The sequence below is a fragment of the Coenobita brevimanus genome, chromosome 62 (genome assembly GCF_032717465.1).
Source record: "Coenobita brevimanus isolate Jiangsu-jjx chromosome 62, ASM3271746v2, whole genome shotgun sequence".
Classification (NCBI taxonomy): domain Eukaryota; kingdom Metazoa; phylum Arthropoda; class Malacostraca; order Decapoda; family Coenobitidae; genus Coenobita; species Coenobita brevimanus.
The window spans coordinates 24,815,348-24,838,684 of record NC_137015.1 but is presented as its reverse complement, the minus strand read 5'-3'; the positions used below and the strand labels follow the sequence as shown (position 1 = coordinate 24,838,684).

General features: G+C 42.3%; 1 protein-coding gene across 1 annotated transcript in view; it reads left to right on the top strand.

The window, feature by feature from the left end:
- Positions 1 to 446: 446 nt before the first annotated feature.
- The window catches only part of LOC145404010 (uncharacterized), a 91,826-nt gene continuing 68,935 nt past the window's right edge, over positions 447 to 23,337 (top strand). Inside the window, exon 1 of the mRNA XM_080275614.1 lies at positions 447 to 521. Within this exon, the coding sequence (XP_080131740.1) occupies positions 447 to 521 (75 nt within the window). The remainder of the gene's footprint in view (positions 522 to 23,337) is intronic.

The window sequence follows — 23,337 nt, the reverse complement described above, 5'->3', positions numbered from 1 at the left end:
TGAATCTGTCGGGGTATCGTCAGGATCACCTCCCCCTCTGAAGGGGGGGGGGAGGCAGTAGGGTTGTCCGCCATAGGAACCATTTCCCCCTAACGGGGGAAGTGGGAAGGAGGAGGAAAAACGAACAAGGGACAAACAACCGGGGACCACACACCTAAGGCTGAAATTGCCCTCTCAAACCACTCCAGGGAGGCCCGACCGTGTTAATTCACGCACCAGAGTGATCAGTGGGGGGAACCCTCCTTGGGCGATAAGCAAAGGTAATCTCAGTAAATAGGAACAGACACCTACTGTTCCAAACTAATAGGGAGGGGTGGAAAGTTAGAAACTAGCTAACCTATACGTCACCAGAAGGGTGAAAAAAAAAAAAAGCTAATTGCCGGTGAGGCAGCCCTGAAAGCTAGAGAAGAGAGCAGATGGAAAACACGTCTGCACTCCTCACGACCATGCATCAAAGTCCTGCTCCGAGCCTCTACGACTGGGCTTATATGCAGGCCTACCACACCTTCATTGGATCGCCAGTTCGTTAATTTAGTAACACCTTAACTAGCTAGTTATACACGTGGCGCGAAGGGGAACAATTAACTACACAAAATATGCGTCCACGTGAAAGTGATATCTTAAAAATGGATAGAATCCTGGTTGAAGGGATGAAAGACGAGAGAATTAATAAATGGAACTAAGCAAGATTGAGGATTAACAACTAGCAGTTTACCACAGGGGTCAGTACTCGGTCCCTTATTATTTACTATATATATAATAGTCTAGCATTTGGAATCACTAGCAGTATTTGCAGATTTGCCGATGACACAAAAATAGGGCGAATCACTGACTCGACTAACGATTGCCATAACTTACAAAAGGACCTCTATACATTGTCCAATTGGTCTAAAACTTGGCAAATGGAATTTAACGCTCAAAAATGTAAAGTCCTTAACGTAGGCAAGACCACTGGAGATACTAAATACAGCTTAGATAAAGAAATTAGTAAATCAGAACGCGATAGAGATCTAGGAGTTATCGTTAGTAAAGACCTCAAACCAAAGCAACAGAGTATTAATGCAAAAAATAAAGCAAATAGGGTCCTAGGATTTATTTCGAGAAGCATGAGCAATAGGTTATCAAAAGTAATATTGCAAAAATATCCAGTGTTAGTAAGGCCACATTTAGACTACGCCGTACAATTTTCGTGTCCTTACTAGAGAGTGAATATAAACTCGTTAGAAAATGTACAAAGAAGAATGATAAAAGTGATACATGATGTTCGGAGCCTGTCATATGGAGACAGACTAAAAAGACTAAGTCTGCACTCACTAGAGAGGCTTAGAGTAAAGGGAGACTTAACTGAGGTATGAAGGGAATAAATAAGGAAGATATTAGTAAGGTACTTAAAGTGAGCATACAGAATAGAACGAGAAGTAATGGTTTTAAACTAGAAAAATTCCGCTTCGGTAAGGAAATAGGCAAAAATTGGTTTGGTAATAGAGTAGTGGACGAGTGGAATAAGTTACCTAGTAAAGTAGTTGCTGCCTCATCCACTGAGAGTTTCAAACATAGGCTAGATAAACATATGACAAACAAGGGGTGGGTATAGAAAAAAATAAAATCTAATAACCAATATTTATTCCTTTCCAGGTTACACTGTGATAGTCTCTTTTTGTCCTTTCACACTTTCCTATAAAATGTCAAGGCCAGTTTTTCTACAGCATACTGCGTGGTATTCTTTTTTACTTTTCCTGTCGGCTTTGGCTGGAGGGTTTGGAGGGCGGGGGAGAGCCTTTTTCTTTGCTATCCTTACCTTACCTCATTCTAGTTCTTCAGTTAGTCTTCTAGGAGCTGCCTAGCATGGGCCAACCGGCCGACTGCAGTTATCCTCTCTTCTTATGTTCATATGTTGTTTTTATCTGCAAGCAACAGTACGGGGAGTTTCCAAACACTGCCCTCTCCCTTTAGGTCCGCTCCAACATCCACTGCTCTACCTTGTACCTTTTTTTATAATCCCATCCATATACAGTTTGAACAACCATGGGGACATGACACATCCCTGTTTCAATCCAACATTCAAATACAAAAATCTTTCAGTTCACTATCCTCACGCACTGAAGTCTTAGCCCCCTCATACGTACTCTTCAGAGCATTCAACAACTTCCCATTACTCCATATGTTCTTGATACATTCCACATTCCCTGTCTATCCACCCTGTCATATGCTTGCTCCAAATCCACGAAGGCCGCATAAAACTTCTCTAGAAGCTATTCCATTGAAGACCTAAGAATGAATATCTGATCAACACAACCTCTTCCCTTCCAAAAACCTCCCTGTTCTTCTCCAACCAATTTCTTTCCTATTTGCCAAACTTTGTCAGTATGTACCCTATCATATACTTTTCCTATTGCACTAAGAAGACAATTACCCCTGTATTACCACTCACTTCATTTTCCCTTTTTCCTTTGTATGGGAATACTTATACCTGACTTCGGATCCTCCGGGATTCTACATTCCTCCTAGGCCAGTCTACACATCTTCCATATCCTTTCTACTACTATCTCTCCCCCATGCTTCAGCATTTCACCACACACTCCATCAATTCCTGGGGCTTTCCCCATTTTGACTTTCTTCATTAGTTCCTCTACTTCCACCACACCGATTTCTTTCTCTCTTTTCACATCCCTCTTTCTCCCAGCCAAACTCCAGCCACTTATACTCGCATAACTTTCATTCTCTATGCTCAACAATTCCTTAAAGTTTTCACTCCATCTGCGCACTTTTTCTCCCATCTCCTTTAGCAATCTACCATTTTATCTTTCACTCCCCGACTTACTTCTTTATCACCCTGTCAAACTCTACCTGTTTCCAAAACATTTTCTTACATTCCCTCCACTTTACACTCAAATTCCTTCCAAGTTCGTCATCGTTTTTCTTCATACTCTCTCTCTTTTGCTATTCCATGCATCTCTTTCTTCGTCTCTACACAACTCTCACTTCTGTCTCTCAACTTCCTCCACGTCCTTGTTCCTCATCCACACAGTATACTATAGTGAGTGAATAGGTTTTCTTCTTTTGACCCACAGCCGGTCGCACCTCTTCATTCCATCATGCTGTTCCTTGCAGCCTCTTTCATCTACTCTTCACCCCACACACCACCTCGTATGCCGCATAGATTTCTTCTGTATCTTGCACACACCTTCCACGTCCACCAACTATCCCATATTATATTTACCCAGTCGCCCCTCGACTTTTCTGTAATATTCTGCCTTCTCCCATCCTCTTGTAACCTCTCTACTCTCCTTGTATGGAGTACTTCCTCCTGTCCTTCCCTTCTCTTACTCCTTCATTTCATTTGAACGTTGACTTTCACCACCATCATGTGGTGGTCAGAATGTCCACTCCCCCAACCTCTGTGTGCTCTTACATCCATTACACAGCTCATTCTATCATCCACACACACATAATCCATCATTGCCTTCTGTCCATTCAGTTCACCACCTCCTTCTCATCACCTACCACATATACCTGTGGATAATTTGGTGTCCAGAGAGGGTATTGGCTATCACCAACCCCCTCCTTGCATAAATGTTCACTAGAGCACTGCCATTTTCATCCACTTCTTCAGGCATACCCCACTTTCCAACTATTCCATCGGCCTTCACGTTCCCTACTTTTCCATTTATAACTCCAGTCAAAAACATTCTCACATTCCTTTCAAACTTTTCCTGGCACGCTTCCACATTTGTGCAGAACTCCTCTTTCACACTACCTGCACGATCTTGCATTGGCGCATACACACACACAATCTCCCAAATTTGTAGTCCAACTTTAAATCTTAATCACACAATCCTTGAGCCGATATATTCTTCTTCCATCTCTTGCACAGAACAATACGAACTCCTTCGTTTGCCCTCTCATTCTCACCTTCTCCCACACTTATACCTCATGCATACTCCCATTCTCCCACAGCCTCACCTCACAATTTTTTCTCAGTTATTCCACATACATACACTTCTGCATCCTCTAACACCTGGACAATCTTTCTCTCATTCACTTCATCATTTGCACCCCTTACATTCCATGTAGCTATCCGTACCATGCCTTTTGTTCGGTCTTTAGTCGTCACCAGTTGGTCAGTCCTTGGTCCGGGGATTCTTGTTCGTATTTTTGGTAGTTGTTTTCCGGGGAAGGGCATTAACCCTCCGCTAACGCACTTGTCACGTGTTGGTTGGTTAGTAGGTTACCACCCGTATAGATACATATACCGGTATCTATCTATCTATCTATCTATCCATCTGTCTATCTATCTAGATAGATAGATACTGATATCCTCAAGGAAAAGGAAACACGATATATCCCGAGCGCTTTCGTGTATTCACATCTTCAAGGGAGAGCAAAGTGAAGGAGTAGGAGTACAATCTTCCATTGAGAGTTTCAAGCATAGGCTAGATAAACGTATGACAAATAAGGGGTGGATATAGAAAGAAATAAAACAAAATCTGATAACCAGTACCAACTCTTTTACCTTTTCAGATTACACTATGATAGTCTCTTTTTCTCCTTTCACACTTTCCAATAACATGTCCATGCCAGTTTTTCTATACTGCGTGGTGTTCTTTCTTTTTCCTGCCGGCTTCGGCTGGAGGGTTTGGAGGGCGAGGGAGAACCTTCTTCTTTGCTATCCTTATCCCATTCTAGTAGCTCAGTTAATCTTCCGGGAGCTGCCTAGCATGGGCCATCCGGCCTACTGCGGTTGTCCTCTCTTCTTAGTGGCTGAATCGGTAGAGAGGCGGCCTGCAGTCCTAATGGACCCAGGTTCGAATCCCGGCTGGGGCAGGGAACAGTTTCAGGATTTGAATCGCTGATCTACCAGATGACCCGCTGACATGTCATAGAAGTACCTCTGCTAATACCAGCACACAAGTCCTGTATGCGACAGCTCTAGCATGTATTCAATATGGATGGTGGGTGTTAGTGCCGAGGTGGTGACATGTGGAGATGTAGGAGGACTACTGGGCCCCAACGAGGACTGCTGGGACTTGGGAATAGGCAATGAAGCCTTTGCCCAGGGTCGGGCACATTAAAAAACAAATGTTCTTATGTTCATACATTTGTCATTTTTATACAGAAAGAGGGAAAGGAAAGTCCCAAGGGAGCTTACTATGTCGCTGACACATACTAGTGTTCTAAACCTATGAGTAGATCCGTATTTCTAGTTAAATAAATACACTAGTAACCCCTTAGTTCCCAGAGTTGCTGTGCGAGGGATTTGCTGGAAAGGTGCTAGGCGTACCACCCTTCGCCTGTCGCCTCATAGTCGCGAAACTCATAGGTCCCTACCCTGGGGTTCCCTTCTTTATTAATTTTTGAAAACGCCCAGGTTCGTCCCATATTGAGGAGGTGGGGCGCAAAGAGGTTAAAATTATTAATATTACATACATAAAACATAATTCTTAATAATACAATCTTGTGGATAACAGTGAATTATATAGAGCACGGTATTCATAACTGAGGAGTGTCTTAGATTTTAAGTTCTTAAAGGATTACTAGGGTGTGGGGAGGGGATTATCAAGCATGGGCCTCTTGACATACCCAGATTTCTCTCTCTCTCTCTCTCTCTCTCTCTCTCTCTCTCTCTCTCTCTCTCTCTCTCTCATAATTTTGCGAATTAAACACAGTCATGTTTAATGGACTACTACACATTTTTTTTTTAATGTGAAGAAGAAGGAACCAAAGGCCATGAGCCCGCAAAATTATTCCTTCCAAGAGAAAAACAAAATACAGTAAATAATGTCATTAAACATATGCGTGTGCATCATAGGTACATGAATACTGATTCACGTAAAAAACAAGAAAAACTACTTATATAAATACTTACCCACTCGCATACTGTATATGTATATGAACACAGCTACATATATACCGTACCTACATAAGCATGTACAAACGTAAACATATTTAAATGAGAGCAAATATACATAGACAAAAAATATATTATCATTTATACATTGAGTATAACCCATTCTTTACAACCAGAATTGCATATGCATACATACCCTTGTACAAATCCCGTCAGGTACAGTTGTGTACATATATAATAAGGGGAAAATACAAGCGAGGTCAAACTAAGTGATGTTAACTAGGGTACGTAATTTTTCTTCCCTGTGATGAAGTTATCTAACTTGTACATCCCGTTGTTCAGGTTCATATTATCAGACTCTGTGTTCTTGATTACACTGGAGTAAACGATTATCCTATTAACAGCAGATTTGCAAGACAAAATTGAGAGGCATTATCCCAGTCTATACAGTGATTCTCATCTCTCATATGTACAAATAATGCTTTGGATGTTTGTCCTGACCTAACACTATGCTTATGTTGTTTGATTCTAGCATCAAGTTCTTTTCCTGTCTGGCCTACATAAAACTTGTTGCACTCTTTATATGGCATTTTGTAAATGTAGTCCATTATTATCAGGTGAATTCTTAATCAACTTCTTCACTGTACAAGAAGTATTGATTTTACATTCCACCTTTTCATCAGTTAAGGAACTGTGGAAAATTTCTCACTGTACGGTAAAATTAGGAGATTCGTTTTGTCATGAGAAGGCAATCGGATGGTCCTATAGTAGGTTTTCATTGCTTGGTTGAAATTTATCTATGAAGGTTTGGGGGTACTTTAATTGGGCTGCAATATCGTAGATATTTCCAAGTTCCTCATCCATGAATTCCGGGATACAGATTCGAAGGGCACATAGAAACATAGAAAAAAACACTGACAGTTTGACTTTATCCTGAGGAGCAGAATAAAAATGAATATACGAACGAACATTAGCGGGCTTTCTGTAGATACTGAACCTAAATCCATTCCTTGCTCTGTGAACAATGCGGTCTAAGAATAGCAATTTTCCTTCATTTCCATGTTCCACTGTGAATTTTATGGAAGATGCTAAATTGTTCAGTTGAATAAGGAAAATATCAAGGCCTTCACTACATGGCCAGAGACATAATATATCATCTGCATATCTAAACCACACTGCATCCTTAGGCAGAATGTTACTAAGCAATCTTTTCTCAAAGATTTCCATATAAAGATTACTGAGAACAGGTGAAAGGGGGTTGCCTATTATCATACCAAATTTCGTCGGTAGTATCCTCCATTAAATTCGAATTTACGGTCTTTGATACAAAGATTTCTCAACTCAATAAATGTTGTCCCTAAGACAGGCAAAGAAAGATAATTTAATGAAACTTTCAAATATTGTAGCAGATCATCAACAGGAACCTTGGTGAACAATGATGTTACATCAAAGCTTACAAGCTTAAAATCACAATTTTTTTTTTTTTAATGCGAGGAAGAAGGAACCAAAGGCTGAGCCAACAAAACAGTTCCAAAAACAAAAACGATACAAAAGAGAGCCAAATTCAAGATCCGTTCATTTCGAGATGCCTGGACACGCTGCGTTTGAAAGACTGGAGATCAAAGGAAGTAGAAAATACAGACAGAAGGAGACAGTTCCAGACTTGACCTGTTGCATAAATGAAAGACTGGGAGTAACGGTTAACTCTTGCATTAGAGAGTTGGAATGAAAAGAGATGAGAGTTTGTTGCTAGACGCACCCGTCTTAGAGGTGGAGGGATGCAAGCAGACAGCACTGGAATCGTCTAATGTGGAATTGGAGAAGGTCTGATTGATGAGATCTGCTTTATCAGTAGAAGAAATAGCTGCAAAGCCATCAGAGTCGAAAAGAAGAGGGAAGGATGATGAGGTAAAGTTGTTAGAAAGGTTTTTGGCAAGGTGCCAGAAGGAGTGGGAAGAACTCGAGTTGGAGAGTTGAGAGCATTTAGTATGGATGAAATTATTTTTAGCAGTGCGAAGAACAGATCTAGCGTGATTCCAGGAAGAAACATAAAATACGATGTGATTCAGGGGTAGGTTGGCTCCGGTTGCTTTTATAGACCCCCTCCTTGTTGCAGACAGCATTAGAACAAGCATGATTAACCCCGTACCGACTAATTTATTACAAAATCCATCCTCAAAACCCGACAAATTTTCAACTTATTCTTTTTTGGCTGAAACCTCCGCATTTTATGAGAAACATCGAAAATTCATAAAGAAATCGCTCACCTGAGGTTTAAAATCCTGCCACAGGTAACAATATCCTCACCTGGCTCTGTTTTCAATGGAGGCTGGCTCCAGAGAAAACGTATTCAACGGGAGGGGTAACTAATCCAAACCATTCGTATTTTTTTTTTTTTTTTTGGTAGGAATTTATACGTAGTACAAGAGTTTTTAGGTTTTCATACAGTAATACAGGCAATATGAGCTTTGTTTCACTCACCGAACACATCAACATACTGAACCTTTTTTGGTGACATTACCTCATCATCATTTCTGACTGTTTCTTCCTCTAACACTACAAAAACTTTGTTCTCCACATTGCCATCGATTGAGGAATCACTCTGGCCTTGAACTTCGTACTGTGGCGCAACATGTCTTTACTGGCCAGGTCACTGGTAACAGGTGAGTTGCCAAGACAATGGCGTCAGGGGGGGAGGAGGTAACCCGGGGTAAGGCATTTCCCCACATGGCATCGGGTAGAGGAAGGTGTTCTGTGTATACATACCAAAAATCACGCGCAAAATTTGAAGAATGTGCAAACAACGGACCTTGCAATAGCAAAATGTTCATCGTACGTTGTGGGGACTGAGCGTGAAAAAAAGTTGCAATGTGCATCCTACGTGTGAGTACAGGGCGGGTTAAACCAAGATTTTCTTGCATTAGTCATAGGATATGAGAAAGGAATGTATGCTTCCATGCCCGAGAGAATAACCTCCGTAATGTGCAAGGCACACTCAGATGGCTCTCGGCCATTAAAGCAATAATCATTCCAGGACATTAAGTTTGTCCACAAGATGCACATTATTTTTTATATTTGAGTCACAGATAGTACCACCAAGTGGACTTAGTAATGAAACTAAGTATCTGGATAGCTTGTAGGAAGCCTAACCTACTGAGCTAATTATGGGTCTAGCGGGATTGATATGCTTGTGAGTTCTAATGAGACCGTACATGTATGATAAGCATCTTTTAGTCCTTCAAGACCTTAGGTTTAAGAATTTAATGCTACGACGCTCCTCAGTTATGAACTGTACACTATGTAATTCATAGTTATCCACAAGTCTGTATGTAAAGAATAACTAGTACGTTTTATGTATGTAATATTATTTATTTTAATACTGTATTTATTTTACTAGAAATAGGGAAGTAATATTAGAAGACTAGTATTTGTCAGCGACTTAGTAAGCTCCATTGGGACTTTCCCCTCCCTCGTTGTGTGTATAAATGGCAGGTGTACACCAACTCCTTCACTCTGCTCTCCCCTGAAGATGTAGATACACAAAAGCGCTTGGGATATATCGTGTTTCCTTTTCCATCTCGATATCAGCATATCTGTGAATCTTGTGTTATTACGGGAATTAAAATGCACACACACACACACACACACACACACACACACACACACACACACATATATATATATATATATATATATATATATATATATATATATATATATATATATATATATATATATACTGCCAGACGCCTTAATTCCGAACGGAGTGGCCACAAATAAATTGCCTCCACGTCGCCCTGTCCCCCACCATTTCACTGCCCTGCTCCCAACTCACACCCCCCTCTCTCATATACCTTTCCACTCCATCCCTTCATCTCATCCTCGGTCTTCCCCTCCCTTTCCCCCCTCCACCTCACTCACATACACTCTCCTCGTCAGTCTTTCACCCTCCATCCTCTCCAAATGGCCAAACCACCTCAGTGTGTTCCTCCTAACGTTTCCTATCACATCCACATCCACACCACTACAGTCCTTTTTATCCTCATTTATCAACCTCTCTCTCCATGTAATTCCACAGGCTCCTCTTAAATAACTCATTTCCACTGCTCTCACTCTTGACTTGTGTCCTTCCAACAACGTCCAAGCTTCACTTCCGTACGTCAGAGTTGGTATCACAATACTGTCACGTAGTAACTTTTTCACTTCTATGCTCACTTCCCTGTTTCTTATCACTGCTTTCAAGCAACCAGCAACCTTTCTTCCTTGTTGTACCCTTTCAAGCACTTCACCCTCCAAACTTCCATCCTTACTCATCACACTCCCCAAGTACTTAAACGTACTCACATTTTCCATTTCCTCACTATCCAACCTCACTGTACATTCACTGACTTCACCTCTCTCAAAGACCATCACTTTACTCGTCCCTACATTCACCTTTAGATTCCGTTTTTTACACACTCTCCCAAACTCATCCACCAAGCCTTGCAGCTCCTCTTTGTTTTCACTTGACAACACAGTATCATCTGCAGACAACAGTACAGGGAGTTTCCAAACACTACTCTCCCTCACTAGGGCCACTCCAACATCCACTGCCCTACCTTGTATCTCTTTTGTTACCCCATTCATGTACAGATTGAACAACCACGGAGACATGACACATCCCTATTTCAACTCTACCTTCTAAGAGAAAAATTCACTTAGTTCACCATCCACACACACTACAGCCTTAGCACCATCATACATACTCTTCACAGTATTCAACAACTTCCCATCTACTCCATATATTCTTAATACTTTCCACAATCCTTGTCTATCCACCATGTCATATGCTTCATCGAAATCCATGAAGGCCGCATACAACTTCTTTCCCTTCTCTTGAAACTTTTCCACTAAAGATCTAAGAATGAATATCTGATCTACACAACCTCTTCCCTTCCTAAAGTCTCCCTGTTGTTTTCCAACTAATTCCTCTGTTTTTTCCCTAACTCTGTGAATAAGTATCCTACCATACACTTTTCCTATCACACTAAGAAGACAAATGGCCCTATGATTACCACACACTTCTTTTTCCCTTTTTCCATTGTAGAAAGGAATAATTATACCTGACTTCCGATCCTCCGGGACTCTACCTTCCTCCCAGGCCAATCTCCACATCTTCCACATCCATTCTACTACAATCTCTCCCCCATGCTTCAGCATTTCACCACATACTCCATCAATTCCTGGGGCTTTCCCCCAATTTGAATTTCTTCATTGCTTCCACAACTTCTATCCTACTGATTTCTTCCTGTCTTTTCACCTCCCTCCTTCTCCCAGCCATTCTCTAGCCACTTATACTCGCATTACTTCCATTCTCTCGTTTCGTTTCGTTTTCGTTTCGTTTTTAAAGGCTCCAACATGCTTGCATGCGTCTCCCTTGGTCACCTAATGGCGGCTCTCCATGCTGCACGATCCATTGCAGCCTCCCTGTTCAGTCCCTTAACCCTGAGGTCACACTTAATGACCTCGTCCCATTTTTTTCTCAGTCTGCCCCTCATAACCCCACCCCCAATATTAACAATTCTCACCTTCCTCACCCAATTATTATCCCCCATCCTCTCCACGTGTCCAAACCATCTCAATCTACCTCTCCTCATCGCAGCACTAATACACTCCAGTCCCATCCTACCTCTCAACTCTTCCATCGTGAACCCAGCCCCCCCAGACCTTGGACGCAGGGGCGCACTACACATCCACATAATCATTGTCATTTCTGTATGTCAGAGCCGGCAAATATCCTCCTCCTTCACTGCCCAGGTCTCACTACCATACAGCATTACACTCCTAACACATGCTGCATACAAAGACCCCTTAGCACGTAGGGAGAGTCCTCTCAATGTTAGGAGAGGTGAGAACTCTCTGAACTTCATCCAACCACTTCTCACTCTAGCCACAGAGCTAGCTCCAGCCCCACCTCCAACACACAACATGTCTCCCAAAGCACAAAACTCTTCTACACACTCAAGAGATTCACCAGCAAGTTCAATTCTTTCACATCTGACAAAATCCACCTGCTCTCCCCGACACGCCCTACACATAAAATCAGCATTATCTCGCAGTCTGCCTCTGATACCACTACATCTCTTATGCACCCATTTATCACAAACACCGCACAAGATGGAATTACTTCCCACGCCCTTGTGGCAAAATGCACATGGCCACTCTCCCTCGTCTTTGACAGTACCGCCACCAACCCTAGATATCATCACTTTTGTTTTATCTGCATTTACCCTTAAGCCCTTGTGCCCCATACCATCTCTCCACTTCCTAAACCTTTCCTGCATTACACATCTCTATGTTCAACAATTCCTTAAAGTGTTCCGTCCATCTACTCACTTTTTCTCCCTTCTCCATTAGTAATCTACCATTTTTCTCTTTCACTCCCCTACTAACTTCACTGCCACCCTCTCTTACTCTCTTCACCTCTTTCCAGAACATTTTTTTACAGTCCCTCCACTTTACACTCAAATTCTTTCCAAATTCCTCATCCACTCTCTTCTTACTCTCTCTTATTAATATTTTCACCTCTCTCCTCCTTTCTACATATAACTCTCTCTTCCGCCTCTCAACTTCTTCCACGCCCCTATTTCTCATCCATTCACTTTATGTTTTCTTCTTTTGTGGCACAGCCTGTTTCACCTCTTCATTCCATCATGCTGTTCCTTGCACCCTCTTTCGTCTTCTCTTCACCCCACACACCACATCACATATTGCACATATTTCTTCTGTGATTATCTTGCACACACCTTCCACGTCCCCCATCTGCTCCAATTCATATTTACCCAATCATTCCTCCAATTCTCTCTTATATTTTGCCTTCTTCTGATCTTCTTGTAACCTTTCCACTCTCCTTGCAACTACTCCTTCCTCCCGTCCTTCTCTTCTTCTATTTCTCCATCTTACTTGGATCTTGATTCTGGCCACCACCAAGTAGTGGTCAGAAAGTCCACTTCCTCAACCTCTATAAGCTGTTGCATCCATTACACATCATCGCATCCTATCATCCACACACACACATAATCAATCATTGCCTTCCTTTCATTCAGTTCACCACCCACCCATCTCATCACTCGCCATGTATACCTGTGGATCATCTTGTGCCTGAAGAGGGTATTGGCTATCACCAACCCCTCCCCCCCCCAGCACAAATGTCCACTAAAGCACTGCCATTCTCATTTATCTCAGCAGGCACACCCTGCTCACCAACTATTCCATCCACCTTCACATTCCCTACTTTACCATTCATATCACCAATCAAAAACACTCTCTCATTCCTTCCAAATTTTTCCATGCACACTTCCACATTTAAACTCTTCTCTCACTCTGCTTGCACGATCTTGCGTTGGCGCATACACACACGCACAATCACCCACATTTGTATTCCAACTTTCAATCTTACCCACACAATCCTTGAGCCAACTGATCCATATTGTCCTATGTTCTTCTTCCATCTTTTACATCAATATACACTCCTTCTTTTGCCCTCTCATTCTCACCTACTCCTGCACTTATACCCCATCCACACTTCCATTCTCTCACACTCACTCCTCTCCATTTTGTTTCAGTTACTCCACATACATCCACTAGCGCACCCTCAAGTACCTGGACACACACACACACACACACACACACACACACACACACACACACATATATATATATATATATATATATATATATATATATATATATATATATATATATATATATATATATATACAGAAATGTTTAACATGAGAATAATGAAAACATTCTTTCACAAAAGAACAGGGAGAAAGTGGAGCTGGAGAAGCCCAAATGGAGAAACAAAGAATGAAATCGACTTCATTATAGCAAGTAAGAATAACACGATCACAAACGTCACAGTTATCAACAAAGTAAATATTGGAAGTGACCATAGAATGGTGGGCTGCACAGCAAGATTCAATTTCAAAAGTGAAAGAAAGAAGATGATTAAAGACAAAAAGATATGCCCAATAAAAGTCAGCGAAAACAAAGCAGTTTTTCAGTTGGAATTAAGGAACAGATTTCAGGCTCTCAGTTGTGCTGAATGTGACATTGATGAGTTGAATGACAGACTAACAAAAGTGCTAAAAGAATCAGCGGAGGTAGTAGGAAAACCTAATACAACCAAAGCCGGGAAGTATTCAGAGAAGACACTTGAGCTTATGAAAAAAAGAAAGGTAATGAAAGTAAAAACAAAGAAACATGAAATCGAACGAACGGAATTTAATAAGCTTATCAACAAAAGACAAAGAGAAGAAAAAAGAAAGAGAAACATGGATCAAATCAAAGAAACCATCAAAAAAGGAAAAAGTCTGAAACAGGTCCGAAATAAAATGGCACTTGGAAAGCAACAAATTACATCACTAAAAGACAAAAACGGTGAAGCCATTAAATGCAGAGATATGATGCTGAAGAGAGTTGAAGAATTTTACAAAGAACTGTATACATCAAAGACAGTAGTACCAATAGCTAACTTTTCTGTTGACACAAGTGAAATACTTGAGATAACACCTGACGAAGTAAATATTTCTCTTAAAAATATGAAAAGAGGGAAGGCCCCGGAAGAAGATGGAAGAGTAGCAGATTTACTGTTGGATGCAGGAGCAGAAGTACAAAGTAGGCTTGCTCACTTATTTACCCAATGTATAAAACAGAAGAAAATTCCCAAAACATGGTGTAATGCAATTGTTATTCTACTTTATAAAAAAGGCGACTCAAAAGACCTTAATAACTATCGACCCATTAGCTTGCTGTCAGTCATTTACAAACTTTTCACTAAAGTCCTTACAAACAGAATAGCTACAAATCTGGAGGAAAACCAACCTCGTGAACAGGCAGGATTCCGATGCTGGTATTCGACCACTGATCATCTGCACACAATGAATCAGCTAATTGAGAAAACTACAGAATATAATAAACCACTGTGCTTTGGTTTTGTTGATTACGAAAAGGCTTTCGACTCAGTGGAGCACATAGCAATTATAAATTCATTGCGAGAACAAGGAGTGAATGAGAACATTGTAAAACTGCTCGAAAACATATATAAAGAGGGAACCGCTACAATTAAATTACATAAGTCTCTGAGAAAATTAAGACTGAGAAGGGCATGCGTCAGGGAGATACAATTTCACCAAAGTTATTTACAGCATGCCTAGAAAGTATTTTCAGAAAGCTAGACTGGGAAAACAAAGGAGTAAACATAGATGGAGAAAAGCTAAACCATTTAAGATTTGCAGATGACATTGTCCTAATCTCAGAAACAGTAGAGACATTGCAAGAAATGTTAAATGACCTGAACAGAGAAAGTCTCAAAGTAGGGCTAAAGATGAACCGGAGTAAAACTAAAGTAATGTTTAATCCTCAAACACCAAAGAGCGTCATAAGAATAAGTGGAGAAATTCTTGAAGAAGTTGAGGAGTACAATTACCTGGGACAAATACTAAAATTAACGAAAGATAATGATAGCGAAATGAATAGACGCATTACAATTGGATGGAAAGCTTTCGGTAAACATAGAGACATTATCAAAAGTAGCTTGCCAGTTTGTATGAAACGAAAAGTATATAACGAATGTATAATTCCAGCTATGACGTATGGTTGTGAGACTTGGAAACTGACAAAATCGATGGAAAATAAATTAATTCGTTCTCAGAGAGCAATGGAAAGGTCAATGTTGGGAATATCTTTAAGAGACAGGAAAAGGTCAACTTGGGTGAGAGAGCAGACTAAAGTCAAAGATATTATAGAAGTTATAAAATAACAGAAATGGAGGTGTGCAGGCCATGTAGCAAGAACAAGGGATAATCGATGGAGCAAGAGGTTGACTGACTGGACACCAAGAGATGGTAAGCATAGCAGAGAAAGGCCAGACAGGAGGTGGAGGGATGAGATAGAGAAATTTGCAGGGAAAACGTGGCAAAGATTGGCTCAGCCAAGGAATTCGTGGAAAAGGTTGGGGGAGGCCTTTGTTCAGCAGTGGACTTATAATGGCTGATGATGATGATGAAGATATATATATATATATATATATATATATATATATATATATATATATATTTGGAGAGAGAGAGAGAGAGAGAGAGAGAGAGAGAGAGAGAGAGAGAGAGAGAGTAATTATGTCATTGCAGATTCTAGAGATCATCTGTGGGAATCGATACCGTTGGTTGGTTCAGTGTTGGAAACTTGGCTACGAGGCAGTTGTTTTCCAATGCTGTTCACGGACAGCTTAGTAGCAAACAGCACCATAATAAAGGTATTTGGAAAGAATACGTTAATGGATGTTAAAAAAAAAAGCACTATAACTGGATATCATTATCTTGATATCTCAGTTCATTACCACAACGTTGGTCCCAAAGCTAGAATTGACTTTTAACACTGAAAGTTTCCTATAGTACTCAGTAATACACAGATAACAGTTTATTCTTTTATCAAAGACATTGGACTTTGATGCATGGTTGCGAGGAGTGTAGACGTGTTTTTCGTTGTGCTGTTCTCTAGTTTTCAGGGCTGCCTCACCGGCATTAGCTTTTTTTTTTTCACCCTTCTGGTGACGTTAGGCTAGTTAGTTTCTAACTTTCCTCCCCTCCCTATTAGTTTGGAACAGTAGGTGTCTGTTCTAATAAACTGAGTTTATCTTTGCTTATCGCCCAGGGAGGGTCCCCCCCACTGATCGCTCTGGGGAGTGAATAAACATGGTCGGGCCTCCCTGAAGTGGTTTGAGAGGGCAACCTTAGACATAGGTGTGTGGTCCCCGGTTCTTTGTCCCTTGATCGTTTTCTCTCCTTCTTCCCACTTCCCCCGTTAGGGGGGAGTGGTACTATGGAGGACGCCCCTACTGCCTTCCCCCCCTCAGGGGGGGAGGTAGTCCTGACCGACCCCCGACTACTACACAGACTGACAGCCCCCAGACAGAACGGCCCCAGACGCGTTTTCCCCGTGACATCCCTATAAATAATGCTGAGTTTGTAATTATCACTGCTCTAGGTCCCACTCCCTTGAGCAGTCTCAGTCCGTTCATGATCAAGAAGGTCATTGATGGCTGTGCTGGGGAGGTGGAACAAGTCAAAAAACTTGGAAACGGAGACCTCCTCATTAACCCCTTAACCACGGGGTGTCACTTTTGTGACGCTCGGGCGCAATGGATCATACCACAGGGCGTCACTTTTGTGATTCTGTGTTATTTTGAATTATCCCGCTCTTTCATGTGGTGGCTTGTATCATCTATCAGTACTGCCAATGTCCAACACTACTCAGCACTCCAAATCTCATCTGTACTCCTATCCATTGTTGACATTTTAGCGATTTTCCCCCCTTCCTGACTCCCCTCCCTACCTGCCCTCCATTACCCTGTCCTCTCACTTCCCAGGCCGTGCTGCCCTAAGCAAATCTCCCCCAAATTTTTTCACAGATTTCATCCATTGAAATAAGCCCTATGCCCTATACTTATACAAAATAATATATACCAAAAAAAAATAAGGTAAGTGATAGTGTTATACACCAGGAATTGGCTAATTATCACCTGACAACACCTCACGTGCATTCATTCGCTACATTACCACGGTAATTTCCCCTTTGAATTATGCCTTGTAATATATGTCTGTAATAAATATATATATCAGAAAGGAAGGGAGAAGCCTAAATGACATTTACATTCACCTGGAACTACCTATTTCTTTATGTATTGCCGAGATTTTCTACCAATAATTTATTAGCATGTAAATTAGCAACTGTCAGCCTCAGTGTCATTGTCAACCCTTGCCTTCTCAGATAAGCCGCGGCATTTAGTTCCTTGTCCTCCGCTGTGGTCAAACCATGTCACACTCATGCCCCGCCATTTCTGCTGCTTCTGCGCCCATTGCAAAGGGCCCCGTGACCTCTACACCCATAAAAAGTCGTGAGGGAAGCAGAAAAGGACTTAGTGACTCTGCAGTGGCACGTGAACTAGCAGAATTGTCTATTGTGATGATGGATAGTGATTTTGACCCTTCAGGTGAATCGTGTGATGAGCCAGGTGAGGAAATCGTGCCAGAAAGTGCTAGTATGAGTGCTTCAGTGTCGGAAGTTATCCCTAGCTCCAAGGGAAAGGAGCCGTTAGTGCAGCAAGGGAAGGACTTTGGGAAGGGAGTGAAAAGGTGGCGTGTTAGCCCCAGAACAATGGCCCCGCGTGACCCAGCCCGCCATGAGTCCCGAGTTGATTCACCTCCCCGTTCCCCAAGCCCCACTTCACTCATTTCTTCCTCTTCGTCTGCTGAATTATCTCCGGAGTCTTCGTCATCGGTGTCACCACCAGCATCAACAGTGAAGGCAGGCCATAGAGGAAGAGGTAAATCCCGGACAAGTATAAGTAGAGTTGGTACTAGAGTAAGGGCTGCTAGTGCTGTACGGCAACCCAGGGTCAGTGCGAGTGACCTTGAACCTGATAAATCTGCCTCACAGCCACCCACCACCCTCACCCACCCAACACCGCCACAACAGGGAATCCTGGACGCCTTCGCGTGGATGGAAGGGTCCGATTTTGTGCCAGAACATTTAGTTTTTGATGAGAGCTCCTCAGGAGTCCAGCCTGCCTTCACCTTTGACGATAATGCTGAGTGTGTGGACTACCTTTTGACCTTCCTAGATGACGAAGTCATGCAGCACATATGTGATGAGACCAACAGGTATGAATCACAACGAGCTGCAAGTGGTACAGGTGCAGCCAAGATGCAACAGTGGTCCATGCTGGGAGTGCAGGAGCTGTATGTGTTCTTTGCCCTCATGCTTCTCATGCCACACTCCAAGAAGCATGAGTTGGAAGAATACTGGTCCATGGACCCCTTACTACCCTCACCCACCTTCAATAAGTACATGGCCAGAGATCACTTCCAGAACATCATGGGAAACCTGCACTTTGCCGACAGTGATGTACCTTCCCAAACCGATCCACTCTGGAAGATCCGGGAAATTCTGAGCAGAATGAAGGATAAGTTTATGTCATTCTTCCACCCATTTCAGAAGGTTGTCATTGACGAATCCTTGGTTTTGTTCAGAGGACGTCTTCGGTTTGTACAGTACATTCCAAGCAAACGCCATCGCTTTGGAATCAAGTTCTTTGTACTGTGCGACTGTAAGATGGGGTACATCCTTGACTTCGTCATTTATTTAGCCAGCACTGTCGATCTGGATAAAACACACCCCCTTGGCTTCTCAGGCTGTGTAGTGAAAGTGCTCCTTGAAAAGTATTTTGGTGGGAATCATGTGCTGTATACAGACAACTATTATACAGCACCGAAACTTGCCAAATACCTTTCAGAGCACGGCTTTGGCTCCTGCAGCACTGTCAAAAGTAATCGTGCCCACTTCCTTAAATTCACAGAGGCGGGAACCTCACAGCGAGGAGACGTGCACCTAAGCAAGTCTGAGAAGATGCTGGCAATACGGTGGCATGACAAGAGGGTCGTGCACATGCTCACCACCGTACATAAGGGGGAAATGACAGACAGTGGGAAGGTCGACCGAAGGACAGGCGAACCTGTGATGAAATCAGATGCTGTGTTAGACTACAATATCAACATGTGGCTGGTGGACAAGTCCGACATGATGATTGGTGAGATCGACTGCCTCAGGAAGAATACTAGGTGGTACAGGAAAGTTTTTCTGCATCTCATAGATATGACGATGCTGAACGCCTTCATCCTGTACAAGATGAAGGTCAAGCCACCCAAGTCCTTCTCCCTGAGGTTGTTCGCCAGGACTTGTGTTCAGTAGCTGCTGGAAAGATATGGTAGGGTGACAGCAGCAACCCCAAGGCCCCATCCCGACCGACTTGAGCAGAGGGCGTATATGGATCGGGACAGACTGGAGCTAATGCCTGCCACAGGTAAAAGGAAGGCTGCGATCTGCAGGTGTCAGGTGTGTGCACATACCACCCGCCGCGCACCTGAGCACAAACGCACCTCTTGGCAGTGCATTGAGTGCCAGGTTCCCCTCTGTGTTACCTGCTTCTTTGTTTACCACAGCCAGAAGCAGTTCTAAAAGTGCAAGTGGGAAAGGAGAGTAATGTGGAAATAATGTGGAAATAATGTGTAAATAATGTGTAAATAGCAAGTGAAAGCAATGGATGTTCAGTACATATGATTGAACAGTGTATTATAGTTTTATCTTACTGAAAGTGACAGTGACTAACATAGTGTAAGTGAAATAGAAGGGTAAATATTGAAAATACAATAGAAAATGTAAATAGTAATGTAAGTAATTAGTAATATAAGAATATGAGTACAAATACTTTATGTTATAACAGTGAAAGTGAATCCGTGGCTCTCTACGTATTTTACTGAATGAAAAATTGAATGACTTCAGTGACAATAAAACTAATACTACTGAGGGAAACTTATGGAGAAAAACTCCAGATATATATAAGTGTGATATAGTAATAGAAATATAAAGTGTGAGGGGTTTTATGAATAATAAATGACAGAGTACCAAGAGTGAACTAGCGCAAGTGCGACGGTCATACGCGCTTGTAATTTTCATTGCTTTCACAGTGTTTTTTTTTTTGGAGTATGGATCCCTAACTACTTGAAAATCATAGAGTAGTGTTTATAGTGTTAATATCTGGCTGTGGTAATCATATTACGGGTTGTCGGGAAGTGTAAAGTGGAGACTTCGTTACCCAACTTCAGAGGTGTCCACAAGTCCTACGGTAACAGACGAAGGCTCAACAAACATTCCAGGAGAAAGCTGAAGGTATGTGCCATAAACATATATAATTTTAATATTCTAGGACTAATAACTGATTTTTGGCAAATATTTTTTGAGAGCCTGTCGGAGCCCGAATAACCCCGCAGGACGCGCAAAACATTGGTAAACATGCCCGCGGTGTAGGGGTTAAGACTTGTACCTCATCTCAAGTAAAGGACTTGTTGAAGTTGCACAAGTTTCACTGCTATGATGTCGAAGCCAAGATCCCAACTTCCATGAATTCCTGCAAGGGGGTTATCACTTGCAGGGATCTCATGGTGATGAGTGAGGAAGAGCTCATAGAGGAACTTGCTTAACAAGATGTCATTGATGCTAAATTCATAACAAGATTTTCAGACGGTGTCAGGACAAAGACTGCGACTATCATTTTGCTTCTGGTAAAGTGTCATTGCCTAGCCAAGCAAAAATCGGTTATGAAATTGTTCATGTGCGGCCATATATTCCCAACCCTTTCTGTTGCTTGAAATGCCAGTTGTATGGGCATGGTTGCAAGACTTGTTGGGCTTCCCAGCCAGTGTGTGGCAAGTGTACAAGCCAAGGTCATGATGCGGAACATTGCATATCTGAGACTGTCTGTTGCTTCCACTGCAAGGGCGCTCACTCCACTTCCTCTAGGGATTGTCCCAAGTGGAAGGAGGAGAAGGAGGTCTGCACAGTGAAGGCAACGGAGGGCATTTCCTACTACGAAGCTAGGAAAAAGGTGAAGGAGTTGCATGCAACTCCCACGCTGAATAGGTCCTATGCTTCGGCGGTAATGTCCCGTCCTGTGATGTGCTCTGTAGAGACGCAGCCTGATCTTGTCCTTCTCCGTTCTGCCACTCACAGTACCTCTCCATCTCAGCCTCCCGTCCGCTCCAGCTCTCTCACTGATATCCCTAAGGTTTCAACCTATTCTCAGGCTGCTGCTGCCTCTCCATCAGTACGGCCTAAAGCGAAGCCAGACAAGTCTAGTAAAAGTAACATGACCACCCTCACAAAACAGTCTCATCCTCATGTTCTTCCAGTTCCCACTCCAGCGAGGGAGAGGAAGGTTAGCTCTTCCTCAGGGGAGTCAGGGAACCTCGTAATTGACGACAATATGGAGGTTTCCGTGAACAAGCACCGGGATAGGTTCCCCAGTAGTCGCTCACCTGCCAGCAGGTGACAGAAAAAGACAGAGCACACTGGCCCACAACGTAAACCTTAAACCGCCGCATTCACTATATTTCAGTGGAATTGTAGAGGTATTGGGAATAAATTACAAGATATAGCAATCTTGCTTTCTATACACAGGCCAGACGTTGTTTACAGGAGACGCGTCTGGAGGATCATCCGGATCCTCCACAGTTAAAACACTACCACCCGTATAGAAGATATGAAGGTCACGGAGTAGCCATATACACACACAAATCACACCCACAAACGAAGTGATTCTAAATTCTACTCTGGAAGCAGTCGCGTGCAGAGTAAAATTTAATAACACGTATCTGTCTATTTGCTCTCTGTACTGTCCTCCACATGGCCTCATTGATAGTGATGCTTTAAATTCACTAGTTGAACATCTCCCTGGAAATAAGTTAGTGTTGGGCGATTTTAACGCCCATCACTATCAATGGGGTAGTTTGAGGATTGATGGTCGTGGGGAGCAAGTAGCTGACCTAATACTACAGTCCAACCTCTGTCTTCTGAACGATGGTAGAGCGACTCGTGTAGATGATCGTACTGGTAACTTTTCGGCCATTGACTTATCTTTGGCCTCCCCTGGTAAACATCAAGATTTTTTATGGAATCCTTATGACGACTCCTTGGGAAGTGATCACTTACACATCTGTCTTTCTTATACACGCGACATCGTTTCGGACCCTCCACCTCCAAAATTTAACTATAAGAAAGCAGATTGGGGATCCTTCTCAAGGATTGACAATTTAGATATATCTGGGGAGACCATGGATCTTAAGGTCGAAAATATAACCCAATCCATATTACACGCAGCTGAGGCTGCTATTCCCAAGACTTCTACAGTTCATGCAAAGCATAGAGCACATTGGTGGACGCCGGATTGCTGACAAGCATTAAGAAAACGTAATAGGAGATACAGGATTTTTGATGGTCAGCCCACTGAGGAAAATTTTATTGCGTACAAACAGGCACGGGCTGAGGCAAGGAGAATAATAAGAAGGGCCAAACGTGACTCCTGGTGGTCCTTTGTGTCCACGGTGACTTGTACAACACTATTACATAAAGTCTGGTCCACTATAAGAATATTAAATAATAAAGGCCCATATTTCCCGATCACCACCCTTCAGGTTAATAATAACATATATGATGAGCCCGTGGACGTTGCTAACATCCTCGCCAGGAGTTTTTCTCATATAAGTAGCTCAGCCAATTATGACCCGTGTTTTCAACACCATAAACGCACGGCTGAGCTACAGATATTGGACTTTGCCACAGAAGACGTAGACTCCCCGTACAACCAAGAGTTTACATTAGATGAACTGCTCCTTGCCCTTAAATCCTGTAAAGACACCAGCATTGTACAATGAGATTTGGGCGTCTCGAACGTTCCCAAACTCATGGGACTTTGCGCACGTCATATCGATACCCAAAGAGGCTGGTCGTCTTATGAATCCCACTTCATTTCGTCCTATTGTGTTGACTTCTTGTCTATGTAAGGTCATGGAACGTATGGTAAACAGTAGGCTTCTTTTTGTTTTAGAGTCGAA